This window comes from Bufo bufo, chromosome 4, assembly GCF_905171765.1.
Source record: "Bufo bufo chromosome 4, aBufBuf1.1, whole genome shotgun sequence".
Taxonomy (NCBI): Eukaryota; Metazoa; Chordata; class Amphibia; order Anura; family Bufonidae; genus Bufo; species Bufo bufo.
Genome location: NC_053392.1, coordinates 90698385 through 90713296, shown reverse-complemented (window position 1 = coordinate 90713296; position 14912 = coordinate 90698385). Strand labels below are relative to the sequence as shown.

General features: G+C 45.1%; 1 protein-coding gene across 3 annotated transcripts in view; it reads left to right on the top strand.

Moving 5' to 3' along the window:
• The window catches only part of RNF144A (ring finger protein 144A), a 63189-nt gene that overhangs the window by 26091 nt on the left and 22186 nt on the right, over positions 1-14912 (top strand). For all 3 annotated transcript variants that reach the window (XM_040427518.1, XM_040427519.1, XM_040427520.1), the window contains exons 3-4: positions 12783-12887; positions 13829-13889. In XM_040427518.1, coding sequence (XP_040283452.1) covers positions 12783-12887; positions 13829-13889 — 166 coding nt within the window. The remainder of the gene's footprint in view (positions 1-12782; positions 12888-13828; positions 13890-14912) is intronic.

Genomic DNA, 14912 nt, shown 5'->3' with positions numbered 1-14912 from the left:
TTTGTAAGTTTGTCCAATGACAAAGAAATAAAGTCTCAGAACAGTATCATTTCAATGGTAGGTTTATTGTAACAGTGGCAGATAGCACATCAAAAGGAAAATCGAAAAAATAACTTTAAATAAAAGATAGCAACTGATTTGCATTTCATTGAGTGAAATAAGTATTTGAACCCCTACCAACCATTAAGAGTTCTGGCTCCCACAGAGTGGTTAGACACTTCTACTCAATTAGTCACCCTCATTAAGGACACCTGTCTTAACTAGTCACCTGTATAAAAGACACCTGTCCACAGAATCAATCAACCAATCAAGCAGACTCCAAACTCTCCAACATGGGAAAGACCAAAGAGCTGTCCAAGGATGTCAGAGACAAAATTGTAGACCTGCACAAGGCTGGAATGGGCTACAAAACCATTAGCAAGAAGCTGGGAGAGAAGGTGACAACTGTTGGTGCGATTGTTCGAAAATGGAAGGAGCACAAAATGACCATCAATCGACCTCGCTCTGGGGCTCCACGCAAGATCTCACCTCGTGGGGTGTCAATGGTTCTGAGAAAGGTGAAAAAGCATCCTAGAACTACACGGGAGGAGTTAGTTAATGACCTCAAATTAGCAGGGACCACAGTCACCAAGAAAACCATTGGAAACACATTACACCGCAATGGATTAAAATCCTGCAGGGCTCGCAAGGTCCCCCTGCTCAGGAAGGCACATGTGCAGGCCCGTCTGAAGTTTGCCAATGAACACCTGAATGATTCAGAGAGTGACTGGGAGAAGGTGCTGTGGTCTGATGAGACCAAAATAGAGCTCTTTGGCATTAACTCAACTCGCTGTGTTTGGAGGAAGAAAAATGCTGCCTATGACCCCCAAAACACCGTCCCCACCGTCAAGCATGGGGGTGGAAACATTTTGCTTTGGGGGTGTTTTTCTGCTAAGGGCACAGGACAACTTATTCGCATAAACGGGAAAATGGACGGAGCCATGTATCGTGAAATCCTGAGCGACAACCTCCTTCCCTCTGCCAGGAAACTGAAAATGGGTCGTGGATGGGTGTTCCAGCACGACAATGACCCAAAACATACAGCAAAGGCAACAAAGGAGTGGCTCAAGAAGAAGCACATTAAGGTCATGGAGTGGCCTAGTCAGTCTCCGGACCTTAATCCAATCGAAAACCTATGGAGGGAGCTCAAGCTCAGAGTTGCACAGAGACAGCCTCGAAACCATAGGGATTTAGAGATGATCTGCAAAGAGGAGTGGACCAACATTCCTCCTAAAATGTGCGCAAACTTGGTCATCAATTACAAGAAACGTTTGACCTCTGTGCTTGCAAACAAGGGTTTTTCCACCAAGTATTAAGTCTTTTTTTGTTAGAGGGTTCAAATACTTATTTCACTCAATGAAATGCAAATCAGTTGCTATCTTTTATTTAAAGTTATTTTTTCGATTTTCCTTTTGATGTGCTATCTGCCACTGTTACAATAAACCTACCATTGAAATGATACTGTTCTGAGACTTTTCATTTCTTTGTCATTGGACAAACTTACAAAATCAGTGAGGGGTCAAATAATTATTTCCCCCACTGTATAGGGTTTTATTGCAAATTGCAGAAGTATGTAAATGTGTGATAAGGCATGTTTCAAGGCCACATGGTGAATGTGAAAAATAGTTCAGTGAATCCAAATTTTGTGGCATTTTTCTGCACAAAATGTCCAAATTCCCCCAAGATAAATACTACATTTTAAAAAAAGTTACTATGAAGGTGTTTCTAATCTTTTGGCTCTGTACAACATCTGTTTTGGCAGTATAGTGCCATAAAACCAGAAATTGAAAATAGACCTTCAAAATCTATAATGCGCTCCACTTATTTCAGTTCTTGCGGTGGGCCCAGCCTTTAAGTAAATTGCACAAATTGCAATTCCTTAAATATTCCCTAAACACCATATATACAGTATGTGTGTGTGTGTATATATACTGTATAAGCATTATATCTGTCATCTAATGGCACAAAATAAAAGTCAAATGTGTCCTGGAAAAATAATTTCAAATACATGTAGGTTGGCTCAGAAATTAAATAGTTATTTGCATTTAGATACGCCCATTTGTAAAATTGAAAAATTGGCCTGGTAAGGGTACTTTCACACTAGCGTTTTTCTTTTCCGGCATTGAGTTCCATCCTAGGGGCTCTATACCGGAAAAGAACTGATCAGTTTTACCCCCATGCATTCTGAATAGAGAGCAATCCATTCAGGATGTCTTCAGTTCAGTCTTTTTGATGGTTCCGGACGGAGATAATACTGCAGCATGCTGCGGTTTTATCTCCGGCCCAAAAAACGGAACACTTGCCTGAATGCCGTATCTGGCATTTTTTTTTCACATAGGAATGTATTAATGCCGGATCTGGCATTAAAAATACAGCAATGCCGGATCCGTCCTTCCGGTCTGCGTATACCTTTAAAAATGTGAAAAAAAATTGTAACTGATCCGTTTGTCCATATGACAAACGGACAGACGGATCCGTTCTTGCAATGCATTTGTGAGACTGATCCGGATCCGTCTACAAATGCTGTCCGTTTGCATGCAGATTGCCGGATCCGGCAGGCAGTTCTGGTGACGGAACTGCTTGCCGGATCACTCTGCCGCAAGTGTGAAAGTACCCTAAGGAAGGGGGTAAACACTCTGATAATGAAGTGGTTAAAAGCCATCTGTTTGATTCTTCTTTCCTCCTACGTACACATAAATTAGAACAGCAGGTTCGGCCAACATTATTCTAATGTGTATGGCCAGTTTTAGGGACATCAGAAAAAAATCTCACCAAATTTATCTTGACCTGCCAATGGTATGAAGATAAATATCTCATGTGTATGGCCTGTTGAGTAGAACCGCACAGGATTTTGTCGCTGTATAATTTATGACTAGTCTTGCACCATTTCCTCAGGCCCTATCACGTCTGATTAGGAAGGTAACAGACGTGCGGCGCAGAGGGGAGGGAAGGTGAGTACCCTTTCACTAGGGAGAGGGAGAAGTGGTGACCCCTAACTCACCTAGCACTGGCCCCTGGCTGCTCAGATGTCCCTAGACGGACTGCTAACCCGTACGCCGATCACATGCCTCGTCCCTGGCTTACCCTGAAATAAGCCCTAGGTAGTGAATAGGGCGGTGGGAGCACTAGTACTCACCACTGACACCTAGGGTAACAACAGGGAAAGGACAAACACCACAAACAATCCCCAAAGACAACAAACAGGAGAGAACTGGAAAACCGACATCACCAGTTCCAACAGCTCCACAGCAACTCCACCAGAGGTCAGAATAGAAGATCTGGAAAGAAGGTCTATATCTGGCAACACGGGAAGCAGAAAGGGAGAATATATAGTAGCTGGGAGTGGCTGGCAGAGGACAGCTGAAAGGAAAAGCTACAGATTTCTAAATGGGACAAAAAGGATCGCAAACCTAAGCAGGAAAACGTGGACCAGAATCTATTCCCACCACTAGGTCACAGAGCGGTCTCTTGAGTAACTCAGTGAGTAGCCATCCGCTGCGACCTTCTGACCCCAGGCAGAACAGGGTCAGCGATAGGTTGTGACACCCTCATGACAGGCCCCTTGTAGATTGTACTTGTGGTAACATCACCAGACCATTGAGTCCCATCTACAGCGAAATGGGTCTCTGGACCACTTGTCTAGGATATCCAAGGTTCCCCAGCTTCTGTGTCTTGGACATGTCTAAAACTGCTCAAAGTGGAAAACCCCTAAAAAGATATCGGACATTATGTGTGTGCACCTGGAGGGGATCTGTATGAGGAAGTATGCACAGTGTACAAAACTAGGATGTTGTAGAAGACTTGATCTCTGTGAGTTATTGCTGGGCTTTCTAAAACACATAATGTGAGGAAACCAACATGTACGTGGTAATATGACTAATCATCGCTGGGCCTGTTGACAAGGAGGCAGTGTACTGAGCTGTGGGATAGAACATCACATTGTTGTCATGAAAACTAGCGATGAGACCTTCTGTAAACCCATTTCACCGCAATGAGCTCAGGAAACAATAGAAGGATGAGCGTGTTGAGGATAGCATTGTGATATATAGCTCAGATTACATTGACAGATGTATTTCTTAAGAGTCAAGTGTGGAGTAGCCTTTGCCCCCAAATCTCCAGTTTTCGTTCCCTTCTGTTAAATGCTTCATTGCGATATGAAGTCATGTCTTGGAGAGATAGATGACTGAATGATTACGGCCTCTTATAGACTGATTCCTTTTGTAGCCGTTCTGTTGACTTGTGGGAATCTGCAAGAGTATTTTTTTCACAGTCTTCCATGAAACAAGTCTATTCCTCCCGCAACGCAAGCTGTCAAGAAACAGCTGTAATATTGCTATGGGGGGTGCAGGCTTGTAAGCTGTACCTGGACCTAGGTGCCGAAGATATGTTATAATTTCTTAGTAATTTACAGATCTCTGCTGTCTGTCAGTGAAGGGGAATATTTTTCAAAAATCCATAGGTGATAAGTCTGCTCAACAAAGGTTGCATGGCTTATAAAATATACAACCGCTCCCCATGTGCCCCATTAGAAGGTAGTACAGGACAGTTGAACCTTCCTGTTTCAGTGATGGCTCAGGTGTCTATAAAGCGGTTATCCTACCTTCGAAAAAAATAAAAAAAAATGCTGAAAATATCATTAAAAAAAACACTTCTCCCCTGTCCAATCTACCGCCGATCCAGCGCATATGCTAAAACATTTCAAGAGTTTGAAACTTAATCTCAGTGGTCACGTGCCGTACTGCAAGCATCACCACATAGACCAGGGGGACCACTGCATTATCTGCACTGGATCATTTTGCTACATTTCAGTAGGAAAAATCTGAGATGTCTTTGACATGAGCATACCCTTGAAGTTTTATTTTCTCTACAGAATTGCAGAGAAAAATGGACTTGTAAAGCTTCCCATCCTGATTCTTTGATCTGCCCATGATCTGCACATCTTCAAGGGACGTGTTACATGGGAAGGGGTGATCCAGCTTTCTCTTGAAATGCGCCATGCAAAACCCTACCAGCCATCACATTGCATGGCATCATTAGAATTGCAGTCCTTTGATGTAGCTGAGAGGCCTTCGGGCTCCCTCAGGCTCCAGGGCCCAGGGGCAGCTGCAGCCTGCAGATAGGGCCATTCAGTGGTGATAACGTGTGACATGATAAGATGGAGCATTGTTATATGACTGGCAAGGTAGCACCTAGATCGCAACGCTCTTCAGTCTTTTCAGACATTCTGATGGCATTAACGGATTCCTTAGCAAACAGGAACTGGCAGCGTCACATAATCAATGGGCATCATCGGCCAGATGTCAGCTCGCTTACTGTGCCAATTATAGCCCGAAATAATCTCTTTTTGTATAGGAGCCAGTGGTTTTTCCTTTTTCTCTCTCTTGCAGGAAATCCCTGATGTTTTATTCTTTTCGGAGCAAGACAGCTGCACACATTTCTAATAGAGCTACGTCATAGTGACCGCATCCTTAAAGGGATTGTCTTATGCTCTTATAGTGCATATATAGAGGGGGGGTTTTGAGAGAGCGTTTCCCATCTGGAGGACTCGAGTCGTATGCTTGCCTGTTATAATACAGTTCCCCTGCAGTGACCACTGACAGACCCCAGCTTCCTCAGGCAAAATCAGTTGCACATTTCTCCGGGGGTTACTATGGTCCCAAGTGTGGATTGCAGAAGGATCCACATAGATGTACAGATGTTTCAGAAGGAAAATACATTATTAAGGGTTTAGAAGCCCAAATTAAAATGGAGCGCTGCTTTTGGATCCACTGTTTTTTACATTAGGGGGTTGTACTCTGAACAGTTCCTCATAGCTAGAGGACTTAAAGAACCACCAGGATGTTCTCCTCACCCCTGAAGTTCTGCTTTTCATTACAGGTCCTTTCCATAAATACACCACTGGGCTATCCTTGCTTTTTTGCTGACCTGACACTCCTTGGGCTGAGACATTGGCAGCATATTGCTAGGATATGCCACCAATGTCAGATAGATGCAGTTCCCACGTCTGGGACCAGCTCCTATCTCCAGAACGAGCCCTCAGAAATGAAGGAGAACACAGAGGTGGGACCTGCACCTATCTGACATTGTTGGTATATACTAGCAATCTGCCACCAGTGTCTCAGATGACGACTACCCTGTCTTTTTGTCTTATAGGCCTTAGATAATGAGGGAGGCAGCTGTTGACTCACTACTCTAAGGCCTGCTCTGGACAGTGAACACTTATCTCACAATAGTGGACTCCTGGCAATGTGCCAATATGCTAGGTGAAATTTCTGTTTTTTTCTATCCTTTATATTTCATGCCACTTTACTTCCCATGTTAGGGTACATTCACACGACCGTGTGTAATCCTTTCCGTTTTGCGGTCCGCAAACAACGGAACCGTGTGTCCGCATTTTGCGGACAATGACTTCCGTTTGTGTTCCGTATGTCTTCCGTTTTTTTACGGTCCGCAAAAAATGGAAGAAAAAAAAAGAGAGGGGGAAAAAAAAAGAATTATTTATGCCTTCAAAAATACGGAAACGGATCCGCAAAAAACGGAAGACATACGGAAACCATTCCGTATGTCATCTGCAATTTGCGGATCCATTGATTTGAATGGGGCTGCAGACCGATCTGTGCAGACAATAGTAGGACAAGCTTCTTCATATTTTTGCGGACTAGAAATGCGGAAACACGGATGCGGACAACATACTGAACGTTGTCCGCACATTTTATTCACCCATAGAAATGATTGGATCCGCATCTATTCCGCAAAATGCGGATCAAATTATACGGTTGTGTGAATGTACCCTTAGTATTAGAATATCTAGACAAAGTAACCATGGCACTCAAATTCTCATCTAATAATTCAACTTATTTTATTCGTATTTCCAGTAAACGCAAATGGAGGCCGACACTAGTGTTTTGGTCCATCTTGACCCGGACATTGGTCATGGCCCGAATAAAATGAAAATAGTAAAATAAGTGTGGAAAATATACACTGCTCAAAAAAATAAAGGGAACACTTAAACAACACAATGTAACTCCAAGTCAATCACACTTCTGTGAAATCAAACTGTCCACTTAGGAAGCAACACTGATTGACAATCAATTTCACATGCTGTTGTGCAAATGGGATAGACAACAGGTGGAAATTATAGGCAATTAGCAAGACTCCCCCAATAAATGAGTGGTTCTGCAGGTGGTGACCACATACCAATTCTCAGTTCCTATGCTTCCTGGCTGATGTTTTGGTCACTTTTGAATGCTGGCGGTGCTTTCACTCTAGTGGTAGCATGAGACGGAGTCTACAACCCACACAAGTGGCTCAGGTAGTGTAGCTTATCCAGGATGGCACATCAATGCGAGCTGTGGCAAGAAGGTTTGCTGTGTCTGTCAGCGTAGTGTCCAGAGCATGGAGGCGCTACCAGGAGACAGGCCAGTACATCAGGAGACGTGGAGGAGGCCGTAGGAGGTCAACAACCCAGCAGCAGGACCGCTACCTCCGCCTTTGTGCAAGGAGGAACAGGAGGAGCACTGCCAGAGCCCTGCAAAATGACCTCCAGCAGGCCACAGATGTGCATGTGTCTGCTCAAATGGTCAGAAACAGACTCCATGAGGGTGATATGAGGGCCCGACCTCCACAGGTGGGGGTTGTGCTTACAGCCCAACACCGTGCAGGACGTTTGGCATTTTCCAGAGAACACCAATATTGGCAAATTCGCCACTGGCGCCCTGTGCTCTTCACAGATGAAAGCAGGTTCACACTGAGCACATGTGACAGACGTGACAGAGTCTTGAGACGCCGTGGAGAACAATCTGCTGCCTGCAGCATCCTCCAGCATGACCGGTTTGGCATTGGGTCAGTAATGGTGTGGGGTGGAATTTCTTTGGAGGGCACACAGCCCTCCATGTGCTCGCCAGAGGTAGCCTGACTGCCATTAGGTACCGAGATGAGATCCTCAGACCCCTTGTGAGACCATATGCTGGTGCGGTTGGCCCTGGGTTCCTCCTAAGGCAAGACAATGCTAGACCTCATGTGGCTGGAGTGTGTCATCAGTTCCTGCAAGACGAAGGCATTGATGCTATGGACTGGCCCGCCCGTTCCCCAGACCTGAATCCAATTGAGCACATCTGGGACATCATGTCTCGCTCTATCCACCAACGTCACGTTGCACCACAGACTGTCCAGGGGTTGGCAGATGCTTTAGTCCAGGTCTGGGAGGAGATCCCTCAGGAGACCGTCCGCCACCTCATCAGGAGCATGCATAGGCGTTGTAGGGAGGTCATACAGGCACGTGGAGGCCACACACACTACTGAGCCTCATTTTGACTTGTTTTAAGGACATTATATCAAAGTTGGATCAGCCTGTAGTGTGTTTTTCCACTTTAATTTTGAGGGTGACTCCAAATCCAGACCTCCATGGGTTGAAAAATTTGATTTCCATTTTTTTTATTTTTGTGTGATTTTGTTGTCAGCACATTCAACTATGTAAAGAACAAAGTATTTCAGAAGAATATTTAATTAATTCAGATCTAGGATGTATTATTTTTGTGTTCCCTTTATTTTTTTGAGCAGTGTATATTGATGGTGGGAATATGCAGTGCATATACAGTATTTATGTATATTTCCAGCATCATTATATTTTGAAATATATAATTTGTATGTAAAAGAATATTATTATTTTATACCTCTATGGGTTCTGTGACTGAAAAAAATGTCCCTGCTTATTCAGCCGGATCACTCCGGAGCGAACCAGACTCGGCAGAAGGCACGGACTGCATATTAAGAAGTAATCTGTACCTCCCCGACAACCCTCGACACCATGTCAACACTTCTTGCTGGCAAAGATCTGCTTTGCTGTTTGGCATGCTAGGCGGGCTGATAACCAGGGTAAACAGGCCGATTCCCAGGGATAATTGTCCGAAGCACAAAGCCTTTTTCATTCTCTGTGTGCATTTGTGGGGGAGGGGGTGTTGTTGCTGGCCTGGTGTTTAAATGTCTTTCAGGGTTTGCAAACCCCAACCGATCAGACACTGTGAATAGGGGTGGGCGATATGGGGATATACAAGCCAGTGACTACACATGCTGCATCCTCACCTCTTTTTGGCGATAGCAGATCACCATGCACACTTCAGGGAATCCCCATTTCTCTGATAGTGGAGAGCAGTGTATACATTACCCATACCCTGGTGAGTGCTAGGGGCATCACTGGAAAAAAAGGGACCAAGTGACCTCCAAATATTGTATCAGTATGAGATTGCCCTGCACTCATTTCTAAATGTTACCTGTGGTGTCTTGGGGTCGTAGGTTCAAAGGCGATCGTTATACACCCCTGAAACATACCTATAGGTTCAATGTCTTCTTCTGAAATTAGCCCTAGTGTATCAGATAGGGAAATTTGTGAACAGGGGCTGACAATGAATGACAATCTGTGTACGGCGCTGCCAAATATATTGCTGCTATATAAGCAATGGCATATAAATTTGAACTATTTCCTAGGAAGCCAGTTAACCCATTTGTATATTTTTGGAGAGTGAGATAAAACTGGGAAATCCAACAAAATCCTTGTGAGGGTAAGGAGAACATATAAGCTGCACTGTGGTCGGACGCAAACCAAGGCATCCATTGCTTTAAAGGGCATCTGTCAGCCGATTTTCAGCTGTGAAACTGGCTGACCTGTTACATGTGCGCTTGGCAGCTGAAGACATCTGTGTTGGTACCCTGTCCATATGTGCCCGCATTGCTGAGAAAAATTACGTTTTATTATATGCAGATGAGCCTCTAGGGGCAACGGGGGCATTGTCATTACACCTAGAGGCTCTGCTCTCTCTGCAACTGCTGCGCCTTCTGCACTCTGACAGCACCAGCCATGATGGCGTTTTCACTGCCTGATCCTGTCAATCAAAGTGCAGAGGGCTCGGCAGTTGCAGAGAGAGCAGAGCCTCTAGGTGTGATGGCAATGCCCCCGTTGCTCCTAGAGGCTAATTTGCATATAGTAAAACATAATTTTTCTCAGCAGTACGGGCACATGCATGGGACCAACACAGATGCCTTCAGCCGCCAAGTGCACATGTAACAGGTCAGCCAGTGTCATAGGTACAAATCTGCTCACAGGTGCTCTTTAAGCACTGGAGCCAAGTGTCAGACTAAGGTTCCTTGGGCCCACCAGAGGAAATTATTCTCAGGGCCCAATCCACATATCATCCATAAAGTCTAATGGGTTTTGATTCAAGGAAATAAACCCTAGTGACAATTCATTGGCTCCAAAGGAATCTCCAGATCTTTTTTTTTTTTCTGGACATCTGGGGCTGTAAGAAGGTACAAGGAATCATCGTTGATGATAGGTGCGTGTCACCGAGGTTCCTGGCTTCGGTGAAGTAAGAACCGTTTTTTATGTGTCAGCAGCAGTTGCTGTTTGACACCTTGATACTTAGTATGGCTGTAATAGCTGATCCGGGACGGCTCTTACTGGGAGTAGTCAAAGTGCTGGGTGGGTGACTACTCATGTTCCAGGCCGGGTTTTGCCAGGCATAAAAACCAGCCAGCACTGCCATGTGGAGAGGATTACCTCTGTCTGACAGTGGAGCTCAGGAGGTCTGTGTGCTGGGATCTGAGGGCTGTGTTGGGATCCGCGGCTTGAGCCGGGCTGGAAGGCTCAGACCCCTGTGAGGGCGAACAGGCCGCCTAATGCCTGCCTGTGGACTTGACAAAGCAGAACTTCCAACAGAGTGTGAAGTAACACCCAGGAGAAAAGGTGACTGTTTTGTATATGAACTTTTCATGTGTGTGAACGATCACCAAGCAACTTGCGTTTTTGTTTTGCTTTCACATGTAAATAGGCACTGATGTTTTGTAACAAGAACTTGTACTTTGCCTCTGTGCTGCACCCGCTAATCCTAACTACCAGAGCGAATCCGCACAGGGCCCACTAAGGTATCAGAGCATCGGTCTACCGGAGCCTCCTCTGGTCCTCTGATGGGCCAATCCAATGCTGCTGGGGTCCTTGGTTTGTGTCTGTGGACATCTGTATTCTGCATATTCTGTATCTATTCCAGCCAGGTATCTGCACCATGTTAAAGAGGTTCTCTGGGCTTTTAATATTAATGACCTATACTCAGGATAGATCATTAATATCAGATAGGTGGGGGTCCGACACCCAGCACCCCCGCCTATCACCTGTATGAAGGTAAGGAGCGTGCGTGCCGTATCCTGTCTCTCTCTTCCTGCTCGCCATAGACATAGCAGCAGTGAGCAGGAAGAGAGAAGGGAGACGGCATGTGTGCACTTCATACAGCTGATCGTTGGGGGTGCCGGGGGTCGAACCCCTACCGATCTGATATTAATTACCGATCCTGAGGACAGGTCATCAATATTAAAAGCCTGGAGAACCCCTTTAATGCGGAGCTCAGCTCAAGGTCCGGATAGTAATTTATCCAGACGTCCCTGTCTACTTGGCTGACCCGGCTTAAGTGTATGGAAAATGCTTAAAGCAATATTTACATTCTCATAATAACTCCTAGAATGTAAGAGACGAGGCATGACACAGACGTGCAAGGAGCACATACAGCGTGTAAATGAGCTGTGGTACCAGTCTGCAGGAATCTGCCACTTCTCTATGCCAAAATCAGCCTCATGTTCCTCGGCCAAGTTTTTCTTGGCATACAAAGCCATTACAGAGCAGTTTCTTGCATTCATACATTGTGGCATTGCTCAGACATTTTTGGACGAAGGCTGTTATTGAATTAGTTCTTAATAATTTATATATGATATATAAGATAAGGTGTGTGCCAAGTATAAAACACAGCGTAAGGTGGCTCAGGTTCCTCCTGACCCCCTCCATGCACAGGAACCCTAGGGCTCAGCCGAATGTGCATGTGCTCTCACTCCAGAGAGGGGAATAAGCCACTACCAGACCCCTTTGGCAAGGATCATGCATAATGAGATGCAACACCCTCATCAGGGTCAGACTGGCCCACCAGAGCCCAGGCTCTGATACCATAATGGACCTCAAAGATCCAAGAAAAAATAACTATTTTAAGCTGTCTTTGGAGCCAATTACTTGCCACTAGGTTTTTCTATTTCCGTGATTCAAAACCTATTAAACTTTATTGATGATATAAGGGTTGGGCCTCGAGAATAATTTCCTCTGGTGGGCCCCGACACTGACCCTCATACACATTAGGCTACTTTCACACTAGCGTTTTTTGCGGATCCGTCATGGATCTGCAAAAACGCTTCCGTTACAATAATACAACCGCATGCAAAGTCAATGGGGGACGGATCCGTTTTCGATTGTGTCAGAGAAAAAGGATGCGTCCCTATTGACTTACATTGTTTGCCAGGACGGATCCGTTTGGCTCCGCTTCATCAGGCGGACAGCAAAATGCTGCAGGCAGCGTTTTTGGTGTCCGCCCGCAGAGCGGAATGGTGACTGAACGGAGACAAACTGATGGATTCTAAGCAGATCCTTTTCCATTCAGAATGCAATAGGGCAAAACTGATCCGTTTTGGACCGCTTGTGAGGGCCCGGAACGGATCTCACAAACGGAAAGCCAAAATGCTAGTGTGAAAGTCGCCTTAGATGGTTGGCCGGTTGACGTTCATGTAATGTGTAAGAGCACAGTAGGAGGACATACCTGATTAATATGCTATGCCCCTGTATCCATGGCCTTGTACTGGGTATATATTTCATGTACACATTAAAATGACCTCATGTAATAAAATTTAGATTATTCCTTTTCTCTTTTTATATATAACAGTGTTTGAAACAATATGTTGAACTTCTAATCAAGGAAGGTTTAGAAACTGCTATCAGCTGTCCTGACGCCGGTTGTCCGAAGAGAGGCCATTTACAGGAGAATGAGGCAAGTAGCCTGGACAACTGTCTGCACCTTGTACTGGATCTAATGAATCACTTACTGGAGTCTAAAGAGCAACTTTTATCAGCGATTGATAGCATTTTCTGTGTAAGTGTGTATACAGAGATAGCTGTCAGTCACTGATAATTATAGTATGTAGAGTGAATCTGGATCGCACCTCCTCATTCCTATGCTACTGATATGACCATTGTTTACAATAATAAGCAGCATTTCTTATGATAAAACATGGCTATACAGCGATGCTATCAATCATTTGCTGTGCACTAGAAGAGGCAATTAGTATACAGTTTAATCAAAGAGCATAGGCCCACTTACCGCGACAAGGTTGCCTCTTGTTTAAGTGGGAACCTACTCTAACCATGGCGCAGAGCCGTGCGGCGACCGCCGCGCCTCCACACCGCTCCAGCAGGCAATGGGATCCAGCAGCCGCACAGCGGCCCCACTGTACAGTGAGGCCACCTGGGCCTCGGGTCCCATCACTCCACCAGCACGGCACGGAAGCAGCGACGGCCACCGTCCAGCGCCGCATGTGAACTGGTGCAAAAGGTTCACCTGTTCACGGCCTCCCAGGAACTCCAACTGGGATGTGGTAGGAATTTATAGACCCTATGCAGACTTCTGCTAATTTAAAAGCACCTGAGCTTAAAATGGGGAGGAGTGCTGATTCAGAGGGGGGAAAAAGAAACTATAGTGGAAATGCTTATAGTATGTAGAGTGAATCTGGATCGCACCTCCTCATTCCTATGCTACTGATATGACCATTGTTTATCAGTCACTGATAGTTGTATACAGGGAGGTGTTATCAGTGATTGATAGCATTCTCTGTGTAAGGGTGTATACAGAGATAGCTGTCAGTCACTGTCTCCATGCTGCACATTGCAGTTTATTCACTGTTACTTTATAAAATCTCTTATTCTTTTCTGCAGATTGAATGCATGGTTGCAGCAGAAATAATGCAAAAATACAAGAAGTTGCAGTTTGAAAGAGGTAAAGCAGGAGTCAGAACAGTTGAATCGCGACCCAATATTTCCCTGCTGAACAGACACTTAGGAAATGCTTTATTCAAATTTTATCCAACCTTCAGCTCTCGAGCAAGATCTGCTGCAAAAGCTGGAGAGCAACTGGTTGAAGATGTTTTCTCTGTCTGATAATTCTCTGCTACATTAACTGTAGCCCTATTAAATTATTATTAAAGGGCATCTGTCAGCAGATTTGTACCTATGACACTGGCTGACCTGTTACATGTGCACTTGGCAGCTGAAGGCATCTGTGTTGGTCCCATGTTCCTATGTGCCCGCATCGCTGAGGAAAATGAAGTCTGAATATCTGCAAATGATCCTCCAGGAGCAGCGGGGGCGTTGTTATTACACCTAGAGGCTCCGCTCTCTCTGCAACTGCTGCACCCTCTCCACTTTAATTGACAAGGCTAGGCGGTGAAAACATTGTCATGCCTAGCCCTGGCTTCTCCTAAATTAGCATGCTCCTTCATGCGCTTTATTATGCAGTGCAAGTGCTGTACAAGAAAGAGTCTTGCAGTAAAGAAGAGAACTGCTGACAGATGCCCTTTAAAGGGTCAGAAGATTGATGTCTACCAGTACTTGGTAGGGTACGTGGAAACGTGCACACATACTGCACCTTTTCATCACTTTTATTTCAGATAAATATAACTTCTGGTATGCAAATAAGTTGGCAATTGCCCCTTTGGTGGTCGCAGTCCTGGAAAGGGCAAGAGTCTCTTATGCAAACTCTGCTGAGCTCTTTCCTGTTTGCCTTGATTGCCAGTCAAGCCTGGCATCCGCAAATACCACATGCATGGTATACTGGCAGCAGTCCCATAGATGTACTGTGCTTATGGCAGGCACAAACGGCTTATGTGCCAGATTTATGCCAAGCTGGGAAAAGGCTGGTGCTGTCAATCAAGGCAAAGGGGGGAGCGGGGCAGAGATGGCAAGAACCAGGGGACTGCTTTAGTATGCAGCATACTAAAGCAGCAGCCACAAAGTTACTGTC